General features: G+C 43.6%; 1 protein-coding gene across 1 annotated transcript in view; it reads left to right on the top strand.

Annotated features, from left to right (window-relative positions):
* LOC146853828 (membrane-spanning 4-domains subfamily A member 4A-like) overlaps positions 1–23,250 on the top strand; it is a 146,854-nt gene that overhangs the window by 19,110 nt on the left and 104,494 nt on the right. The window contains exons 2-4 of the mRNA XM_085651816.1: positions 7,958–8,102; positions 15,572–15,691; positions 19,897–19,953. Coding sequence (XP_085507942.1) covers positions 7,971–8,102; positions 15,572–15,691; positions 19,897–19,953 — 309 coding nt within the window. The 5' untranslated portion in view covers positions 7,958–7,970. The remainder of the gene's footprint in view (positions 1–7,957; positions 8,103–15,571; positions 15,692–19,896; positions 19,954–23,250) is intronic.

The raw sequence follows: 23,250 nt of genomic DNA on the forward strand, positions 1-23,250 counted from the left end.
CTATCACCTATTGTCAACCGGAGAGAAATAGCTGAATGATTGGATAGATGCACTCCAACATGTCCAACCTGCACTACTGAATCTACCCTCCTCTGGTCCACCAAGATATAATCAATCCGACATTTATGGTTGTATTTTTTTTATAAAAAGTAAAACCTAGCTGCTGACCAAACTTACATGTCCAAATAACACATAACCCCCACTGATTCATCAGCAATCTGACTCTATTCGACATCTTGGGATTTATAGCCGCTCTACTGTTTTCAGACCTATCTAATTTATGATCCAAAACTGTATTGAAATCACCTGCCATGATAATCTGACTAGGAAAGTTCAAAAGCTCCTTGACTAAATCCTCTAGTAGACCAATATCATCCTGGTTTGGACCATAATATCCCACCAAAATGAGGACCTGCCCAAAAACTTTTAACTTAACTATCAACCACCTCCCTGCTATACTTGAGGCCTTACCTTCTATTGAAATATTTAAACCTTGTTTAACTAGTTTTGCCACTCCTTTGGTTACTGCTGTCTGCCGCGTGTAAACTGCATGGGCCAGCCACCTTTGTGCTGAAAACAACTTCTTACTCTCCTCCTCCGTCAGATGAGTCTCCTGTAGTATTTCTCTGAGTTTTGCCAGCGGTGGAATGATGGAGATTGGACGAAAATTGTGGAGGTTAGCCTGGTCAGCCATTGTGTTTTTTTAGGATGGGGGTGACCTGCCTTGACTTTAGGGTAATCCGGGACTGACTCTTGAAGCAGGTAGGTGTTAACTATCTTCGTTCAGAGAGGGATTATGGATGATCTGATCTCCTTGAAGGGGTTCGGAGGTACGGGGTCATTAAATGGTTGGAAGGTTTCAGAGTAGCCGGGGCTTTTCGAATGGTGCTCTCATCAACGGTTTGGAATAGCCTCCAAGAGTCATTGCTTTTGGGTGGGAAAACCAGACGTTGTGGGGGCACATTCAACCCAGAGGATATAAAGGTGGCAGGTAGATTCTCACAGGCTGCCAGTAGTTCCAGTTCAATCTTTGTTGATTTATCACGGAAGAAGGAAGCAAATTCTTCACAGTCTGGCTGCTGACAGGGTCCTACGGAGGACGGAATAGGTGGGTTGTTAGATTGAAGCTTGATAAGTTCAAACAGTTTTTTGGGTCGATTTTTTGCTTTTGCTTGGTCTAGATGTTCCATGAGGTAGCTAGCTTTAGAGGATCTGATGTATTTATTATATAAGTTTCTGAGAGATTTCAGCTGAGCAAGATGGCCCATGGAGGGTGAGGATGTCCAGATACGTTCTGCTAGTCTTAGATTTCTTCGCTCCGTATTTAGGATCCTGTTGTACCAAGGTTTGGAGATTTTAGAGGGTATTCTTTTCAGTTGTAGTGGTGCCATAGAGTCTATTATGTTGGACAACGAGCGATTGTAGTGATCTGTGAGGTCATCAACAGCAAACATGTCCAGGGGAAGAGGCAGGATGCTGCCTGTGCGGGAGGACAGATCATATAGGTTAATGTTCCTCAAATTTCTTTGCCAGAGTCCAGGTTTCTGCAGCTCAGATTTAATGGTTCTCACCAGTTCAGATAGATTCAAGTTAAATGGAGCTGCTCTTGCCAATGACCAGATCTAAGGAAGCTCCCTTGTTGTGCGTAGGGCTATCACATTTTTGAATGAGGTTGAGGTCTGATATGAAGAATTTGAGGCTATTAACTGACACGTCATTTAGGCCATTCCAATGCAGGTTAAAGTCCCCCAGGAAGTTCTGGGTGCCGTGAGAGCCCACATTCGTTGAAATGATTTCCATGATCTGTTCTATAAAAGGGGAATTGCCTCTTGGAGGGTGGTAGAGCGCGTGGAATTTACAAGCATGCTTGTTGTTGCATGAGACCTCGAAGCACAGGTATTTGCACAATGACAGGGAATCAGAGTGAAGTAGTCTAACTGATAAATTGCTATGATTAATCCATGCGATGCCTCGACCAAGCCCAACCAATCTATCAAGCCTGATGATCGTATAGTTAGGGGGCACTTGAATATTGATTATCGGTACAACAGATTTGTTAATCCAAATTTCCCTCAGCACTAAAATGTCTGGATCATTTGCCAGGATGAGGTCAGCGATGTCTGCAGTGTGGCGAACTGCAGATCTGCAGTTGAGAAGCATGCATTTAGGCTGTGGTATGGGATAATCTGAGGAAATAGTGGTGGTGGGGACTATGGTGGGGTTGTTATTATTTAACGATCTAGTGTTAGCCGTAGGTACTCTAACCCAGCATGAAGCGCTGAATGAGATCCTATTGTGCATAGAGAATCTCTGCTTCCCTATTCTTCAGAATGAGTCCATAATAAGTTCCAGAACCTCAGTGCTTTATAGATGCAAGACAGAATCAAAGAAACACTTCTAAAGAATATTAGTTATAGTTGTATTTAGCATCAGAACCCCAAGATTTCTAGGAGGCAATCCAGGTACCATCTGATTTTGGAACATGCGTTTCTTTTCCCTTTTAATTAGATTTGACTCCTTGCTATATGATACTGACCCATTTGGTCCTTTCTTATTGGACAAATGGTAGATCCCTGTTTATATTGCCCTGCCTTTTTTGGTCCAATCTCTTTACCCCCACTGGTAGCACTGCAACTTGCGTCACTTCTCTCATGGAGTATTATGCCACTCACAGACTACCAACTTAAGTTTTTACTCGCTGAGTCTCAAGTTACCATTGCTAATATGAATCCAAATAACCTTGGCTCTAGGGGCGACTTGATGTCACTGATGGACTGTAATGCTTTTAACCCCTTCCCTGCGGGGGTAATTCCCCCATGGTGCGGGGGGAAGGGGAGCCGCGGTGCCGCTGTGCTCGTCACAAGCTCAGCTCGTCATGACTCACAGTGGAGCTGTGCTCATGACGAGCTGAGCTCCTCACGACGCCGCCCACTGATTTATTCTCCCACACAGGTGGGGAATTTATCGCGCGTGGGCGGGCCGCGGCCGTTATGACGAGCTCAGCTCGTCATGAGCACAGCTCCACTGTGACTCATGACGAGATCAGCTCGTCATGAGCATGGAAGGGGTTAAGATTATCTACCCTTCAATCGATCCAAGAGCGTGGCCAAGAGCTTTAAACATATTCTTCTAAAACTAAACTTGGAAACACTCATATTTGATGCTTATTATTGTGCTAATAAAGGAGCAGTGGTTACAGATCTTATCTTCTTCACGAACAGAAGAGCACAATGGAGGAGAGGTGTCACTGCACCCCTACAAATTATTACCTCTACGAAAACTCCACATGGGCTTTGCATCACCATAACTCCTTCACAGGATTTTTCTATGCGGAGGCAACGATCTCCCTATACATTAATGGAAACAATCTCATGCAATCTTCTGATCACAATCTAGAGAGCTTTGACAAAATCTTCATGAAGATCAAAAGCACAATGCCTAACAATGCCCATATCTCCTCTCATTGTCGTTACCTCCCACCACTCAGTAACTGAAACACGGGTATCTGCCCCTCCCTCTTCCATCCTATCCACAATGCCATCTCCTAACCCTCCATAATTGCTGATATTAGAAAACCTAGAAATTATAATCACTGCCCGGTATTAGTCAATAGCCCCAACTCGATGATTACACAGGCGACGATACTAGCACCTGTGCCGTTCTCAGACTCTCTTGAGCTGATCCGCCAACAACAGAGATTGCCTATCGATGTTGCATCTATTAAGATGCTGCCTAGCCTTCTCCCTACCATCTCACCCAGCAGTCTCTCCCCAGCCCTCCACTTCCAGCCTCTCCTTCACACAACACTAATGGTTCCCTTGGGCTGCAGACCTCCCTCATCACACCAGAGAGCACTCCCTCACCACCCCTAGCCCACACTATATTTCCATCCACAAGGATAAACCCTCTTCCCTTGAGGACAAACTTACTGACCTTAGTCAAGACCTTCAGTTAGTTAAAGCCAATCTCCAGAACTTTATACACATCGCCTCTAAGCTTGAGAGACACTTAAATCTTAACTTGACCTCTGGGGATAATAGAAGCCCCCACACTAATCATCCTGCTCCATCCACTAAGAAATGACCCAACATCTCTTACCATGTTTTAATAACTAACAGGAATTCATCTTTCTTGCTCTGGAACTTTCAACTCTAATACAATCCTACTTCCAGACCCGAAAGGGTCACTAAACACCTGTCCGATGTTGACATACACTCCCTTTTGCTCTCATATACCAATATTCATTATGACTTAACACCTCCGCAGAGCACCATTTAGACTACTCCCTCCAACCCACTCTCAATAACAGATCCTTGAACAAGCACAACCTTCTACAAATCCACATGACACAACAGGAGACATTAGTTACCAAATCTCATGTTAGATCTCTGCTCCTTAGTTGCAGATCGGCGGTAAAACATTCAGGTAACATCGCTCATCTCATTCTCACCCAAGACCTCAACCTCCTTATCCTTACAGAAACATGGCTCAATGATTCGTACCCGCCTACTTTTGACATAGTAGTACGACCCAACTAGAACATCATCAGACTTGATAGATCCAGTACAATGGGTGAACGCATAGCATGCATTTACCGCTCCATGCTCACCCTAAAACTATCAAAAATGGATACTATGTCATTATGTGAATATCTGCGTATAGCAATATGGAACAATAACAGATCTGTAAACTTCACACAATCTACCACTCCCTGAGTGAACAAATGATGGAGACCATCTCCTCTAACCCAGACCAACACATTAATCAGATCTTACTTGGAGATTTCAACATACACTGGAAGTACTTAAATGACCCTATTCTTAAAACCGTCAAGGCCTTCCTTACAGACCTTAACCTCACCCAATTTTGCAAAGGTCCCAAACACAATAGGGGCTCTACCCTTGATCTAATCATTGCTAAGGACAACATGATTCAACTTGATTCCATAATCTCTTGTGACTGGTCTGATCACTTCTTAATCTCCTTCCTTATTCTGGAAAATGTGCTATCTAGAAAGGTGCAACTACTTCAACACAGACAATGGTCCAGAGACCTTAGAGGGATTAAACCTACTGAGCTAATTGTTATTAGCAACAACATCCTACCTCCTCCCGCAAACATGATAAACACAAATTGCTTTTTCCGATCACTACACTAAATCCATGACAGACATAGTGGGCACTATTGCTCCAAAGCAATTTAGGAGATTACCAGGCAGACAGTCCAAACCATTGTTCAATGACAATCTAAATGAGTAAAGGCGTAATGTAAGGCTTGCTGAGAGAACGAGGAGAATCTCCCCATCTGGATCGTATCTCAAATATTTGAAGGCAGTAAGAAACTCCAACAAACACATACACACATTAAAAGCAGAATACTTCAGACTGCGATTAGATAATGCCAAAAACAGGCCTAAAAATCTTTTTTAAATCCTCAAACAACAAACGTCACTCTAAACGACACTCTGTTGACAAGGTCACACTACCAAATGGGAATGAGTTCTCTCCACTTCATCAATAAGACAAGGAAGAATGAATTGGACTTGTTACCCGCATGTCAGCTTTTGATCTGTATTGACCATCCCAGTCCTCTCCTGGTGCAACATCCAGTCAGCTCTCCTCCTGGATATTCGACTAAGAATAAAGCTACTTGGTCCTCCTTCAAAATCCCTGACAAATTCAACATATTCACAATAGCGACCTCTTTAAAACCATCTAACTTTTTTTATGATCCTCCGCCAGATAAACTTGTCAGAGAGCTCAGATTTTGCCTACTCCATTTCTGGTGGAAGATCATCAAAGCATCTCTTTCTCGGGGCATGGTCCCTGATAGCCTAATGATTGGACAGGTAAGCCCAATCTTAAAAGAACTGAATGCTGACCAATCTGATCCCAACAACATTCATCCTATCTCCAACATCCTGACTCCAGCAAAACCTTTGGAGAAATGCATACACCTACAATCCTGTGACCACATTGAACAATTCCAATTGCTAGACCAATACCAATCTGGTCATAGCACTGAAATGGCTCTAAAGCATTTTGTCAATGATGCCCTGAGATGGCTCGATCAGAATGAATCCTGTATACTTATACTCCTTGATCTCTCAACTGTGTTTGATACAGTCAAACATGACTACATGGTTGACCTCCTCACAAATAAGATGGGATATTGGGTCCCGTTTTAAAATGGTTCCCCTTTTTCCTTCAAAGCAGAACTCAGATAATCAAAATCAACCAATCATTATCAGACACTACACCAGTACCAATTGGTGTACCCCAAGGTTCCACACTCTCACCCATGATATTCAACCTGCTCATGGAATCTCTTACGGACATTTTGAAGAACTCAAACATCCATTACCACATGTATGCTGATGATACACAACTGTATCAAAACCTCTCTATACCTGAAGATATCAAAACACTGCACTGCACTCTGCCAAAAACCCAACAATGGCTGACACGCAATCACCCCATGCTCAACACCCTGAAAACGGAACTTCTTTTGATCACCCCTCACAATCTCTCGGCCCCTATAGAAGATTGGATCAAACAACTCACAGCACTCAACAACTTCCACCATATTATTGACTCTACTCGAACTCTAGGTATCCCTCTGGACAAACATCATAATATGCAAAATCATATCAGTGCAACCATCAGAGGAGCCAACCACCAAATTAAAATGTTAAGAAAACTCAACCTGTTTCTGCCCCCTATGGATTTTCAATTAGCAGTTCAATCTCTGGCCATCTCCTGATTAAATTACTCTTGCTGGCCTACCCAAGGCAAAGTTGGCCCCGTTAAAGGCCACATTGAACTCAGCGGCCAGAATCATAACAGATTCCAGAAGAATATTCCACATTACTCCAGACTTAAAACATCCTAATTTGGCTCCCATTTAAATTAAGAATCCAATTAAAGATTGCATGCATGATGCACAAAGCCGTCCATCACAACACTTCTGTATACTTGGCCAATAAACTTGAGTTATCTGGGTGGCAGGCACTCCTTAAGAAGCACCAACTCTCCTTTATTGAAACTTCAGAAGAGCAAAAAAAAGAAACCTTACAACTGCTCCTTCTCTGGCCTTGCCCCAGAATTTGAAACACTCTAGCTCTAGAAATCAGGACATACCGCTTGTCCGCCTACTTCAAAAAAGAAACAGAAAAGCTCTTGATGCTTAGATTCTTTCTCCAGGAGCGATGAAACTTCTTCAGCGTGGCTAGTGTTGGGTAGACTTCAAGTGGCTCTTAGAACTGTTACGCTAAATGATACACTGTATATATGTAACTCCATGGTTATTCCTTCTCCGCTTGTCATTAGTTTTTCTCCTTTCCCAATATTCTATGACTTTATGGCTATTTGTACAGGGCACTGACACCCGAATTGGGCAATGTTCACGCTATATAAAACGCCAAAAATAAATAAATGTGTTAAACAATCTGCAAACATTTAGTAGATTGGTAGGTGGTGGAGAGTCCCTTTAAAGCCGTTCAAGAAAAAGTTTTGCGCCCTAATGGCACCTGAAGGGACAAACTAGATACAGTATAGTCCCCATCCACTGATGCCCCACTGACAATCGCATGATCTATGAGTCGGAACTCTACCAACCTTCACTGCAGACACCAAAATCTCTGCACTTTTCCCAGTTCTTCTTTAACACAGCTTGCTTCTGGGCACAGCTGATAGTCCAATAACTGGAGACTCCAGGACCCCTGTACAGGGCTTAGTAGGTGTCACTGTTGTTTCGATTTTGCAGCATATAGAAAATACTGGCCCATGCATCACTTGCTGGGCTCCTAGTTAGCACAAAAAGAGAAGAGAAAATACAAATTGTTTTTAGTGGACGGAAGCTCTTAAATGGGTAATGTATGAACACCTTGTGATTGGAGAAATGGTATGTTTTATGTATATTTTGTATAATAACATTTCACCATAACTTTTGTTGACAGCTTCTTATTCGCTATGGCAGCACCAGCTGTGGTGACCCAATATATTCCCAATCCTAACTTCAACCCTGCTCATCAGGTGGCGAGTCCTTATCAGGGGCCTTATTTTCCAAAGAAGTTCATTAAAGGAGAACCAAAGGCACTTGGAGTAAGTACTGGGGATTTTGAAAAATGATTGTCTTCATCTACCATGGCCAGTTCTAAAATTATTTAATAACTCATCTAACACATATATGGAACTTGCTGTGCAAAGTTTTAGTTCAGGCAGACGCCAAGCATTTCAAATAAAAAATTATTAAAATCCTTAACTCAATATGGAGGGGACAGAGCAGACATGAAGTGTATTAATAGAAATCTAGGCATTTTTGTTGATGTGGTTTTCATGGTAATACCCTGTTAGAAAAGGGGTCTCTAGTTGGCAGAGGTTTGCCCTCTGTCCAACTTGGGGCCTCCACTCTAGTTAGAGTAATTAACTTGTGCTCACCCTCTTGTAGGTTGGCACAGAGCAGGCAGGCTTAACTCAAGAAGCAATGTGTAAAGTATTTGTGCAACACACACACACACACACAACCACACACAACCACACACACACACACACACAACCACACACACGCACACACATGCACACAACCACACACACACACACACAACCACACACACACACAACCACACACACACACACACACAGCCACACACACACACAATAAAAACACTGCAAACAGACTCCACATAGGTGTAGAATAAAGAGAATATGTATCTGAGTAAAACAAGACCAACATGACAAACTTCTAATAAGTGGAAGTCGAGATATGAATTTTTAAAGACTAAGGGGCCCATTAGGATCTCGAGCGGATCGCCACCGCCCGCATGGCGGTGGTGATCCGCCCGAGATCCGTCCCCGCCTGCCACCCATTTCCCCCCTGCCATATTACTATGGTGGGGGGACCGTGACGGACGGAAAGACCGTCCGCCGCTTTTCCGACCGATCAACAAGTCGACCGGGCTGAAAAGAGTTTAATATGGTGACGGTGTCTGTGAGACACCGCCAGCCATATTACTATGGGCGTGGAAACATGCCTTTCTGTGGTGGCATTGCCGCCACGGAAAGGCATGCAGGAATTGCTTGCGGGGGCCCGTTGCTGGTCCCCAGGGACTCTGGGGGGTGGGGGGTGCACATGGGGGTACTTATGTATCAGTATGCAGATGAATGCAGATAAATCACTCAGCCATTCCTTAGTGTGTGTATGTCTAGAGGGAATGCACAAAGTCTAGCTGTCACCCAGCCCAGATGTGTATTGGAGACAGGCTGCAGACACACAGAGAAAAGTTAAGAGCTGAGAAATGTCCATTTTCTAAAAGTGGCATTTCTAAAATGGTAATGTCAAATCCAACTTTACCACTAAAGAGGATTTATCACCACCATTCCAAAGATATGAAACATTAAGTAGTTACTCCTTTCCAATCAGGAATTACAGCTTAAGAGTGTTTTAAGGAACTCCCAATGCTAGCCTATAGAAGGAGTAGCCCTCTCGGCAGTGAAAAAATGAATTTATCAGTTTGTCACTGTCAGGACAAGTAAGACTTAAACGTGCATGTCCTGCCTTTTAGTTACAAAGCACCCTACCTTACGGTCACTTGGGGCCTCCCTTACGGATGACTTATGTGAAATAAAAGGGGATGTTAAGGCTTAGCAAGTGGTTTTAAATGCCCAGTTAAAGTGGCAGTGAACTGCACATACAGGCCCTGCAATGGCAGGCCTGAGACAGGTTTGTAAGGTTATACAATCTGTGCTGCTGGGTGGCACAATCGGTGCTGCAGGTCCACTTGTAGCATTTAGATTACAATCCCCAGGTATGTAGTATACCACTTTACAAGGGACTTACAAGTAAACTAAATATGCCAACTTTGCACACACAAATGTTACCAAGTTAACCATATTTATGGGGGAGAACATACACTTTAGAAGTGGTCAGCAGTGGTAAAGTACTCAGAGCCCAACAAAAAGATCACCCTAAAAAATGATGGGTCTAACACTTGTCTAACACGTGTCCCCTCCCAGCTGAAAATGAGGAGAGCTACCCAACCTCCTAGGGAGTTCTCATCACTAAGGGGGAAGAAACTGGACAGACTCTCAGCATTTGGTGTGGTCGACTCCTGGTCTTTGTTCCATCCTTAGTCTATACCCTGTAGGGAAATGGACCACCTGAACAATTTTGGATTTACACCCCTCATTTGCATGAGCCACCTGAGGGGCCTGTGGTCAGTCTGAATCAGGATTTAGTGCCAAACAGGTATTGCCTCAACTTCTTCAGTTCCCAAACCACAGCAAAAGCTTTTCTCTCTATTGCACTCTACCTTTGTTCCCCGGGGAGTAACCTCCTGGAAATGAAGGCTACAGGGTGGTCCAGGCCCTCCTCACTGAGCTGTGAAAGTACTGCCCCTATGCCATGTTCTGAGGTATCTGTCTGTACGATAAACTCCTTGGAGAAGTCAGGGGCCTTAAGCACAGGTGCTGTGCACATGGCTTGCTTTAGGGAGTCAAATGCTTTTTGGCATGCCTCTGTCCAAATCACATTTCTGGTCTGCTTCTTCGAAGTCAGCTCTGTCAAGGGAACAACAATGGTGCCATAATCCTAGACAAACGTCTGATAGTACCCAGTAAAGCCCAAGAATGCTCTGACCTCTGTCTGGGTTGTGGGGGCCGCCAGGCCTTGATAGTTTCTATCTTGTCCTGACAGGTTTGCACCTTTGCCCTGTCCACCAGGTGTCCCAAGTACAACACAGACCCCTGGCCTATCTGGCACTTCCTGGCCTAGATAGTCTGGCCTGCCTGTTGCAGGGCCTGAAGCACTTCCCGGAGGTGGAAGAGGAGGCCCTCCCAACTACCACTGAAGACAGCTACGCCATCCATGTAGGCAGATGAGAAGGCCTCCAATCCAGCAAGGACCTGGTTCACCAGCCTCTGGAAGGTGCAGTAGCATTAATTAATCCAAAGGGCATCACCCTAAACAGATAGTGGCCCTCTGGAGTGGAGAAGGCTGACCCCTCCTTGGCTCACACTGTTAGGGCGATCTGCCAGTACCCTGTTGTAAGATCAAAGGTAATTAAGTACTGGGCAATTCCTACCCGGTCAGTGAACTCACCCACTTGTGGGATGGGATGAGCATTAGTCTTGGTCACAGAATTTAGCCCTCTGTAATCTACACAGAACCTCTTTTCAGGTATGGTGCCTGGTGGGGCAGATCACCCCCAACTCCAGCATCTTAGACACTTTGCTCTTGGTGCTGGTCCTTACCTTAACCGACAGCCTGTAAGATTTATTCTTGACAGGGAGGTTGTCCCCTGTGTCCACAACTTGGGCACACAGGTGGGTAATCCCAGGAAAAAAAGAGAACAGAGAGGAGTACTGTCCCAACACTTGGTGGCAGTCTCTCTGTTGCTCAGGAGTTAGAGTGGGGGAAAGGATCACTCTTTCCAGAGACCCATCCTTCTCCTCTGAGGCTAAGAGGTCAGGGAAAGGTTCACTCACCTATTCCTCAGCCCCATCTGTCACCAACAACATGGTGAACTCAGACCTCTCAAAGTGGGGTATGAGGCAATTGATGTGAAGTACCCTGTGGGGTTACCTGGGTGTCTTCAGATCCACCAGGTAGGCAGCCTTACCCTATTTCTCAATCACATCATAGGGCCCAGCCCATCAGTCCTGAAGGGCACTGAGTTCCACGGGTTCCATCACCTACACTTTCTGTCCAGGCTGTAATTCCACAGTGGTAGAATTTTGGTCATAACACTCCTTTATCACAGCCTGACTAGCTTCTAAGTTGTCAGAAGCGTATTTCCACAACTTAGACATTTGGCTGCGGAAAGGCCAGCATGTAACTGATTACATCCTGGGGAACTTTCCTGGGAGCTTGCTCCCACTCCTCATTCACCAAACTGAGAAGTCCCCTGACAGGGTGCCCATAAAGAAGCTCAAAGGGACTGAAGTCCACACATTACAGTGGTACCTCCCTGTAGAAAAACAACAGGCAGGGCAAGAGGATATCCAACATTTTTCTCAGGCCCTCAGGCAGACACCTAATCATGCCTTTCAGGGTCTTGTTGAATATCTCCACAAGCCTATTGTTTTGGGGGTGGTAAGAGGTGGAGAACTTCTAAGTCACTCCAAACTCTTTCCATATTGACTGCATATAAGCAGACATGAAGTTTGTGCCCCTGCCCAACACAACCTTCTTGGGTAAACCCACTCGGGTAAAAATCCCCATCAGGGCCCTTGCCACCACAGGTGCAGTTATTGTCCTCAGAGAGATGGCCTCTGGGTACCGAGAGGCATGATCCACCAGAACCAGGTTAACCTGTGGCCAGAAGTAGACTGGGGATCCATAGGCCCAACAATGTTAATGCTCATTCTCTCAAAGGGGATGCTAATAACAGGTAACACAGGTTCTATAGAATGCATCTGAGGATGTCCCTCTCTAGGGCCAGTAAGAGCGGGGGACAATCCATGCAAAGTTCTTGTCTTAGCCTAAGTGTCCTGCCAGGGGTATCTTGTGATCAAGCTCCAGTAAGAAGGCTCTGTAGCATTGGGAGACAACCAGGGCCATTGATGCCCCTTGCACAGGAGCCTTAGACTCACTGTAAAAAATGTTGTCCTCCCAGTAAATGTGATAGCTCCCAGAGACATCACCTGCTGCTTGGTCTTCAGGCTGGTGCCTCATGTCCTCAAAGGTTGGACACTCCCTCTGTGGCCTACAGAACTCCTCCTTGGTGGGGCCTCCTTCCGCATGCCAATCAGCAGGTATATACAGGTCAGCAAGGGAAACCATGTCCTCCTCAGTGAGCTCCAAGGTGGCCACCGCAGGTGCCCCGCCCATCTTACTGATGGTATATTCATGGCTGGTTTCCCACGTCCTCTGCCTTTCCCCTTTTTATCAGCTGGCTGTGCCATTGTTCCAGGCTCCAGCCCCTTCTGAATCCCTTCCCGGGCAGCCATGGACCTTTTTGTTGCGCAGATCCAATCAGGTAACCCCAACATCTCTATATAAGCCTTGAGCGCCACTTCTTTCCAAATAGTGTGCTCAAGGTCATTACCCAACAAACAGTCCATAGGCATGTCAGGGCTCACAGCAACTTTCAGAAGACCTGAAAACCCTCCCCACTCAAATTGAACTAGGGCCACTGGATAGTGACCATTCCTGTTGTCAGCCACCACAACTTGGTGGAATGTATTTGGAATCACTTGCTATGGTGGCACCAGTGACTCATTACCAAAGTCATGCTGGCACCTGTGCTCATCAGTGCCTCAACCTTGTGCCCATTGATGGTGACCCATTGCCTATGCTTAGTAGTATTTGATGGCAAGTGGATTTTAGGAACCATCTAACTGTCACCCAGGGACACTCGGATAAGCTCTCTTAACTTCCCCCCATTAACTAAGACAAACTCCTGCCCAGCAGTATACTAGCCAGACCTGGGTTCTACCTCCAATGGGAGGGTGCTCTCTTTTTGGACAGTTGGGATCCTTTGGTAGTGTCCATACTCACTGCAATCATAGCACTTGGGAGTTTTGGCTGCTGACTTCTGTCAGGGTGGTTTGGTTTCTGGTGGCCAGATTGGGAATGAGAACCAGACCCTTTACCCTTTGAATTCTTTTGTGGACTTTAAGGGACTCCTTTTTTTGTCTCCTCCCTCTTTCCTCTGTCGGGGACCTTCACCAACCTTTTGGGAGCCCCCCCCAGATACCTACTTGGATGCTATGGTGTTGACCCAGAAGTCCATCTCCTCAGGAAGCTTCCTGGTGTCGGTCAGTTTGCTATCCACCAGGTGTTGGTGCAGCTCTAGAAAACAATTATCAAGCATGTGGTCCTTCAAAAATAAGAGGTACAACTCTTTACAATCATCCACTATGCTGCCCTTCATCCAGGCCTTCAGTGCCTTACCAGCATAATCCAGAAAATCCACCCATGTTTGTGTGTAGAGTTTGTGACTGGCCCTTAACCGTTGCCTGTATTTCCGAGGTGTTAACCCAAACTTGCTGACTAAAATGGTTTCCATGGCAGTGTAGTTGGTCTGGTCCCCCACCTTTAACGTAAGAACGTAAGGAGTGTGTCCCTCCCCACTGTGGGAATTATCCACCATAAGCAACCTACCCTCCCCCCGAGAACTCCTCTGGGACACTCTGCTGTTCTGAAGCCACTTCATAGGCTGCAAACCAGTTATCTATGTCATTTCCACGTTGTAACTGGGCACCATATCCTTTGGTATATGAAATCTGGACTCCTGTGAAGACACAGTAGGTATTCTGCCACTATTATTGTTTTTGCTGGCCCCCACTTGTTGGTGGCGGAACAAGGTGGTAAATTTGAGGCCAACCAATTGGCTGTTGCACATGGAGCAAAGGAGTTTCGAATAGCTGTTAAACAAAGGATGAAATGACGTTTATGGCATTGAAGTTCAAATGCTAGCATACAGGACCAAGAATTGATGCCAATAGAAGGTGAGCGTTGAAAGAATGGGAAAGGAAGGGCCTTTCATAAGAAAACATCTGAAGAAAGTATAACTCGGTACATGAAGTGATGGCTCTATATTTTAGGTGGTTTTGGTAATGTCACATAGACATTTTGCTAAAAGAAAGAGATATAGTTAATGTGGGAAAATGCAAAGTCGATGTCCTTAAAAATGATGGGAGCAACAAGAGTTGGCACATAGCAATGTAACCATTGTAGAGGCATCAAACAGTTGTACTAGGCACGTATTTGGTGTCCAAAAGAAGTGAAAGCAAAGCGCTTTATCTAAAATAGGTCACCAACCCCGCTCTTCAGTAGTCACTCCAACAGTCTAAAGCATTTCAAACTTACTGAAACGTCTGACACTAAAAAGGTGAATCTGATAGTACAAATTTCACAGCCAGTCTATTCCATCTCCAAAGACTATAATTACAACTGATTAAGGCCCCAATTACGACTCGTTTAATACATTCGGAGCTATGCTGAACTCCTGTTACTGCACATACTTAAATAATGAGTTTTGCCATTTAAACTGCATTCCCAAATAGGTATCAGTAGGTCAAATCTGCCTACATTTAGTGTGGGAAAATATCAGGTACATCCCAGGACATCTAGATTTTAGTGTAGCAAGCAAAACAAATATCAGGATTTTGAATGTATGTTAAGATGAATGTGACAATGATGACAGGAAATAAAAATATCAAAATAAACAGAATATATAGAAAAGATAAAGGAAATCTTTAAAGTCGTAAGCAATGAAAATACTGAGGAGCCGCGCAAATCAAGAGATGTGGGAAGGATGATAATGAGCAAAGTCTTGTAAACTTTTGCCAGTAAGAGTCGATGAAAGAGTGTTTGTGCAGAGATATATTAAAAACAAAGTACTTTGTGTGTTGAAGCAATAAAGTATGTGATGTCACTAGCATTGACAGTCAAGTTAGTTATTAATTGCAACTAGTTTTGAAGTTTAGATTCAGTAGTGCCTGGGCTAGTTGGAAAGTCACTGAGTTGGTAAAAGATGCTCCAGATCAGTATATGCTGAGTTCAATCCTTGTTTCTAACTTTCCTTCTCCTGCTTGTAACTTATTCATTCAATTCATTTTCGCTGTAGGCAATTCAGATCATGAATGGCATCCTGCAGATCTGTCTGGGATTTTATCTCCTCGTCACTCCCTTATCAAGGAATCCAATCCTCGTTCTTAGCGGAGTGACATTCTGGGGATCTATCTTTGTAAGTATGCATTTTTTAGAGGAAGACGCTTAACTCTGGGCACAATGAAACACGTTCTATAACTTATTTTGCAGCATTGTCTGTGGGAAATACCTTGTGTATTGGGTGAGGGGTGTGAGGCACGTGGATAGCGTGTACCCCGAACTCAGGATTGATAACATTGGCAAATTCACTAAACTCAACCAAGGGATAAATATGGGCACCTTTGAGACCAGACCAAATTCACTTAAATAAGGATTGGGTTGGTTGTTTCATAGCTCTGATTTCTCAGGACCTATGCCTTTCCTGAGGAACCAGAATGCAATTCACTAAGGAGGCAAGACAAGCTCAAAGGTATTAGCGTCTCTCCATGTTGAGTGTGTTCTTACGCACATGAGGTGACAGGAACATGAGTGAGGATGAGCGTCATTTATGAATGGAGACATGCTAGTTCAAAATTCTTTTACTGAATTTCATTTGGCATCATGGCCCAAATCCCATATGGAAGGACTTACTTGATTTGATTTGAATTTTGTAGAGTGTGACGTTCGCCCTAGGGCACCTTGGCGCTGCCTGTACAAAAAAGGAGGACCCATCGTCTGAAGTCTACAAAGAAGAGGTGAACAGTCATGTTTTAAGTGACGTTCTAAAAGCCAGGAAGTTAGAGATATTTCTTAAGTGTTCTGGCATTTGGTCCCAAAGGCAAGAGGTGACATCGGAAAATCTTCTACCTCCCCAAGAGGCTTTGTGAATGTGAGGAACCACAACTTATTTGGCTGTGAATGTCCGTGGTGATCTACTTGGAATGTACCAAAAAAATAGTTTTTAAGAAAGTCAGGCCCTTGAAGATACAATGCTTTGTGGGCAATGCAGAGTGCCTTAAAGGGAACTCTTTTTTAACAGGTAGCCAGTGAAGTTCTTCCCTGGGTTTGGAAACAGGTTTAAACTTTTTGATCTTTTTTAGATCCCTGACTGCTGCATTTTGCTGTCTTTGGAGTCTTCCGAAAACACACTGCTGGGCTCCAGCATAAAGGGTGCAACTGTAATCTAGCTTCAATATCTCTAGAGAAGTGATCACTGTCTTCTGTAGATCAAATGGTAAGAAAGGAAGAATTTTCCTAAGAACTTTTAGAATATGGAAGCATAAGGAGGTCAAATGATTAGTTTGGTCCCTGATGGAAAGCCGGTGTCACAATTATTCTGAGATTCCTTGTATTAACCACTGGGACTGGAAGAGAGCCCAGGGCTTGAGGCCATCAAGAATTGTGCCAGAAAAAGGTATCTTGCCCAAAGAGGAGAACCTCTGTCTTTCCACAGATTAATTTGAGACAATGGGAGGTCATCAAGTAGAAAATTGCACTCGTGCATTCGTTGAAGCGTAAGGCCACCTCTTCAATATTTTTTATTTGGGGGAACAATAATTTGAATTTCATCCATGTAAGACAGTGTGGAAAAGCCATACAACTGTATCAATCCCATAAGAGGGGCCGCATATATATTAAATAAGGTGGGACTTATTGAAAAGCCTTGCGGAACACCACAAGGCAGGGAGAATGACTTTGACCTAAAATCTCCAATATTGACCATTTGTTCCCTTTCATCTAGAAAGAAGCAAAGTAGCTTGAAAGCCAAGCTTTGGATATATTTCCGACAAGCGTTGTTTCAGAATTTCGTGGCTTACTGTGTCAAAGGCTGCTGATAGATTCAAAAGAACCATGGCAGCCTTATCTGCCCGGTCAAGAATTGCCCTCACCTCCTCTGAAACTGTGACTAGCGCTGTGACTAGTGCTGTCATCACACTGTGGGCTTTTCTGAACCCGAACTGGGAGTTATCCAGGATACCATTCTAATCCAGGAAAATTGAAAGTGAGTTGTTAAGATGTCTTTCTAGTCCTTTCGCTAGAAAGGGAAGTCTTGATATTGGGCGGTATTTTTTTTCTACCGCTGGGATGCGAGTTGGCTCTTTTAAAAGTGGCAAAATTGAGGCCTTTTTCCATTCCATATGTAAACTTCTGGATCTTAGGATATTATTCAACAGCAGGGAAAGTGGAGGGGCATTAAAGCCAGCTATTTTATGCAGCACACTGGTAGGGCATGGGTCCTAGGGGGCTCCAGACTTAGTTTTCTAAGTTCAATCATTCGTTTAGAAGAGATGGCCGGAAACTCACTAAAATTTGGTTTAATTTGTTCTGATCGAGTGATAGCTTGAGTTGAAAGATCATTCTTGTTGTTGACGATAAGGTCATTAAAAATCTCCTCAACTTTATTTATGAAAAAAGTCGCTAGGTTGTCACAAAACTGTCAAGTGGGAGGAGTAGTAGGAGAAACTGAGAGAGTAGAGAGGTTAGATACCCTTCAGAAAAACTACCTGGATGAGTTGGCCGCGGATCTGATTTTCTCTGCGAAAAAAAAGTTCTTCTCAGAAATAATCAGACTTTAATATTCCTCAATCTGTGATTTATATTTCTGTTTTCCTCTGGAGCATAGTTACTTCCCCAGCACCATTCCTGATGATGAGGTTTTTAAAAATTCTCTTAGTTTCTCAGAGTACCAAGGGGCTGATGGTCGCACTCCGCGATTTATAACTTTTTCTAGCTGGGCCAATTTGTTTTCTCCTTCTTGTATCTAGTGAAAATAATGGGAAGCTACAATGTCAGGGGCACCGGTAAGGGAGGGTTGGGTGGACACAAGGTTACAAAAGTCAGAATTGTTGACTTTTTTTCCAAAACCTGACCAATTTGGCTTGGTTGTTAGAATTCATGACTTTTGTCATTTGATTGAGACAAAGATTAAACTGAACTGCCATGTGGCCAGACCACTTAGACTATGGAATTCCAGAATCGATAGGGCATATGTATAAGCCCCTAGCGCTACCGCAACGTTATATGTATCGATGTTGTGGTGGCGATAAGGGCTGCGCCTATTACAAGGCAGCGTTAAGCCACTTAACGTGGCTTAACGCAGCCTTGTAAATAAGGCCCCCTTTCATGCTATGGTTAGCGTGAAAGGAGTGGTCAGTGGGTGTTGCGATGGGCGTTCCACTGCAACACCCATTCATTTTGACACTGCCCCCTATGTACAAGGGTGGCGTACATAGGAGGCAACACCAAAATTTAGACCAGGTAAAACCTAGTCTTAAGTTGGCGAAACAAGGAGAAATGCTTTATTTCTCCTCGTTTCTGCTTTTTCCATGTGTGCTGCCTTCTACAGCACACATGGAAAAAGCGAATTGCCCTGGATTGTTTATGTACAGGAAGGTGTCCCTTCATGTGCATAAACAATCCTTTTAAAAAAATTCCATTTTGTGACTTTCATGTGAGCTGCATGAAGCAGCACACATGTCAGTGACAGAATGGCATTTTAGGATTGTTTATGTGCAGGAAGGGACACATTCTTACACATAAACAATCTTCCCCTGCACGCAGACACCCTTGCACTATGGTGCAAGGGTGCCTGCGTTGGTGCTAAGTTGCTAAACTTAGCGCCATCGCAGGGGGAAACGCAAGGCTGCACCACATTCTTGTATATATGGTGCAGCCCTGCGCTTCAGAAGTGGCTCAGAGAGGTGTTAACCAGGAAGTCTAACGCCTCTCTCCGTCACTCCTTGTACATGTCCCCCAATGTTCGTAAATACTGGAACTATGAAACAAAAGAATTTCCGCTAATGTAAAACTTTATATACTAGCGAAATAATCACTGCTATTGATATCAGCTTTAAAGGTATTCTATTGCAGTCAAGAAGTTAAGTGTGATTTATTTTTTAAAAGAAACATATTGCTGCTGGAACAATTATGAATTTATTATATTACTGTTTAACACAGAACATGAAACAACATAACATAACGAGTAATTGTAAAGGGCATGTTCACCCAGAATGGTGTCTTGGAGCTGAAATAACAGATGTTCATGTTAGGCGTTATATAAAGGGGGTGGGTGACAAAAGAAATCATTTTTCATATTTTACTTTAATATAATAATAAATTATTATTATTGATCACATTGGATTCATGTAAAGCATACAAACGTTGTAAATTTCTTGCAGACCTGATTAATCATTCTGAGAGGCTTTTATTTTCAGCTCCCATGCTGCAACTCCTCACCAGAGTGCAAATAAGTAAAAATTAGTTATAGAGAAGTTGGCATCAGTTCCTATATGCTTGGTTGCAAAGTAATCAATAAAACGTGATTGTTCATAATCAATTCAAATTATTGTCTCCTCTTCCTAGTATATCATCTCTGGAGCATTGTCTGTTGACGCAGAGACAAAGGGCACCCGGAGCCTGGTGAGTTAAAATGCATCCTAGAACTTGACTTTAGCAAAGATGAGGGCTTCCTGGTTCCACGTAGAAGGTTTTTAAAATGTGAAGGGATTCTCTAGTCACATGCAAGTGTCTTAGGTATGGGTGTCCAGATGCAGGAAGGGGCTGGAAGCAGCACTGCAGTCAAAATACTGTATTCCCTCCTTTGTTCAGTAATGGATGAGTAAAATCTTGGAGATTGCTCGCTTTGGGCACTTTGTGTGTGTGCACTACTGTGCACTGTTGCAAATGCACAGGCCAGACTTTTATTGGACACACAGAGTTCCATTGTTGCATTTTGCAAGAGAATGCAACCGCGATCCCTATGCAACACTTCTATATTCTCATTTCAAAAAATCTACTTTCCCACAGGAGACATTTTGGGCCTTCTTTAGAGTTTAGCAGGCAGGATACTCCATCAAAACTGATGGATATCCCCTCTGCCTTATTAAAAGCGCCATAGGATACACTGCACGTGTAATAGGATGGACTGCACTTGTAATAGTATAGACTGTACTTGTAATAGGATACACAGTACTTGTAATAAGATACACTGCACTTGTAATAGGATGCCCTGCACCTGTAATAGAATACACTGCACTTGTAATATGATGCAATGCACTTGTTATAGGATACACTGTACCTGTAATAGGATACACTGCACTTGTAATAGGATGCACTGCACTTTTAATAGAATACACTGCACTTTTAATAGAATACACTGCACTTGTGATATGATGCAATGCACTTGTAATAGGATACACTGTCCTTGTAATAGGATACACTGCACTTTTAATAGGATGCACTGAACTTGTAATAGTATACACTGCACTTGTAATAGGATACACTGTAATTGTAATAGTATACACTGCACTTGTAATAGGATACACTGTACTTGTAATAGGATACACTGCACTTGTAATAGGATACACTGCACTTGTGATAGTATGCACTGCACTTGTAATAGGATACACTGCACTTGTAATAGGATACACTGCACTTGTGATAGTATGCACTGCACTTGTAATAGGATACACTGCACTTGTGATAGTATGCACTGCACTTGTAATATGAGGGGACGGAGGGCTAGATGTACGGCCATTCCCATTAGCGAGTCTCTGGGACCACTTCCTGCCCTTAAAAAATATTTTTGAAGCTAGTCACAAAGGGGAAGGGTTCCCATTTGCGACTCCATTACCACCCTCTTGAAGAGGATGGTAATTTGCAAATATTTTACCACCACAATTGCGGTCGCAAAACATTGGTACATGGCTTTGCGGTTGCTATTAGGAAGGGAACGCCCCTTCCTAATAGCGAGTCGCAAATCCTAATTAGCAAGTCGCAAATTAATTGTGACTCGCTAATTAGGGTTTGTACATGGCCCTTAGGTATTTTTGCATGCGCAAACAGGTCGCAAACCCGTTTGCACATGCAAAAAAAACGTCGTACATCTGGCCCGGGATATCTTCCACATTAGTAACAGAGCATCCTGTCTGCCAAACAAACTCACGCTGAGCCATTTGTCATATTTAGTCACTGCACATCCCAGGGTCTATTTGCCTTTGAAAATCAAAATTCAATATAATACTCTTGGCTTGTGACTAAATTCCAAGAGTAAGCAGGAGTAAGTCAGAAGTAGCTTGGAGCACTACAAAGGTAAGTCACATCTACTCATTACAACATCTTTGGGAATAGAGTCCATTTTTCCCACTTCAGAGAAACTGTATGCCTTGATAGTCCAGCACTTTCTCCCATCTGTGGAACTGTACACAAATCCTTGTTAAAAACACAGCTTCTCTGTGAGACAAAGCACTCCAATAAATCACAAATGCGCTCTTGAAGATAGACGAACTACCACTCACCACATTCCAGCTGTGTCTCCCAGCCAAAGAAATACTGTTTATTTTCACATTCTCGTTTCCCTCACAAACAAGTTCAGCACAACCCTCTACAGAATGAATTAGGACACAACTCACTGTCAATCTTAACTACCTATCAGCAAGACTCTGACCCATTCACCTATTCTTATGCTCTGAACCTAGCAGTATTTTGGTGTATGTATGCAATGTTTTTAATTTTATATATCATGAACCTAGCTGAGTAGCAACAACATGGTATTCAAGAATGGGGTGCTGCTGGGCTGGACTTGTCGTTTGGACCACATGGAAAAAACCCCACTAATCAGCAAACCAGTGGGCTCCTTCTAGGGGTGGATAGACAGATGGACGATAAGATCTCCATCCTGGTAAACTGTCCTGAGGATAAACACACAATTTTCTTATATACACTTATAGAATTGACTCCCCAAATTCCTGGAAATGGGTGGGTAGGCACTTTGAATAGGCGACAACGTACACAGCCCAGCTTCTGTCCATCTAGGCCATCTGTTGACCTACCAATCCACATATTAGGGAGGTTGCAAAGATGGTAGAAAAGGCGATGAATCAACAGCTCTCAAACTTTATTCATAAAAATCAGCTGTTGGTTACCACTCAGCTCTGTTTCAGAGCGGTCACAGTACAGAGACAGCTCTGATAACAAGCATTGGCATAGCCAATAGGTCTCGCCTTTGGGATCTTATAAGTGTTTAGCCATGCAACAGTTGATGTTGTTGCACCAAGGATATTGTGCTGCATAACTAAATACTTATAAGCTCCCAGAAGCGAGACCTATTGGCTATGCCAATGCTTGTTTTATTTATTTTCTGTAGTGTTTATATTTTACCTTTTTTGAAGATGGGATTTTAGGTGGTTCAGTTGCTACTAAGATCCTTAACATAAATTATATTAAAATATCGTATACATGTGTGGTGCAGATTAGCAGGAGGCAAAAATTAATTCTTCATAAAATAAACCATTCGTAAACCATTCTTTGCCTTCCACCCATAAAAGGCGTACAGGTCTGTTTTAATGGGGCCGGGCGGTGGTCAGAGCAGAGGGCTGTACATTTAAGGAGCGAAGGAAGTCGACGTCCTGTGTGCACTGGAACAGACTCAAACATCTTCTTCATAGATATAACTTTGATTTAATCGTATCGATGGAAACGGTGTGCCAGTACCATCTCTGTTCCCAGGGCGGGGAGGAACAAAACTTATTGAGCCCTTTGGCCCCTGTGGCGTCGCGGTCACCTACCATGTGATGCTAATAGACCCAAGGCCTTTGCATCTCTGTAAGGTGACCTTGGTGTTACGGACTAGGCTGCCAACAGCCACAGTGTGACACCTTCAGCCAGTGACCGCCTTTTATCCCGCAGTGCGTTTCTGTACGGGATTTGTGGTTTACA

This window comes from Triturus cristatus, chromosome 4_1, assembly GCF_964204655.1.
Source record: "Triturus cristatus chromosome 4_1, aTriCri1.1, whole genome shotgun sequence".
NCBI classification, from domain to species: Eukaryota; Metazoa; Chordata; class Amphibia; order Caudata; family Salamandridae; genus Triturus; species Triturus cristatus.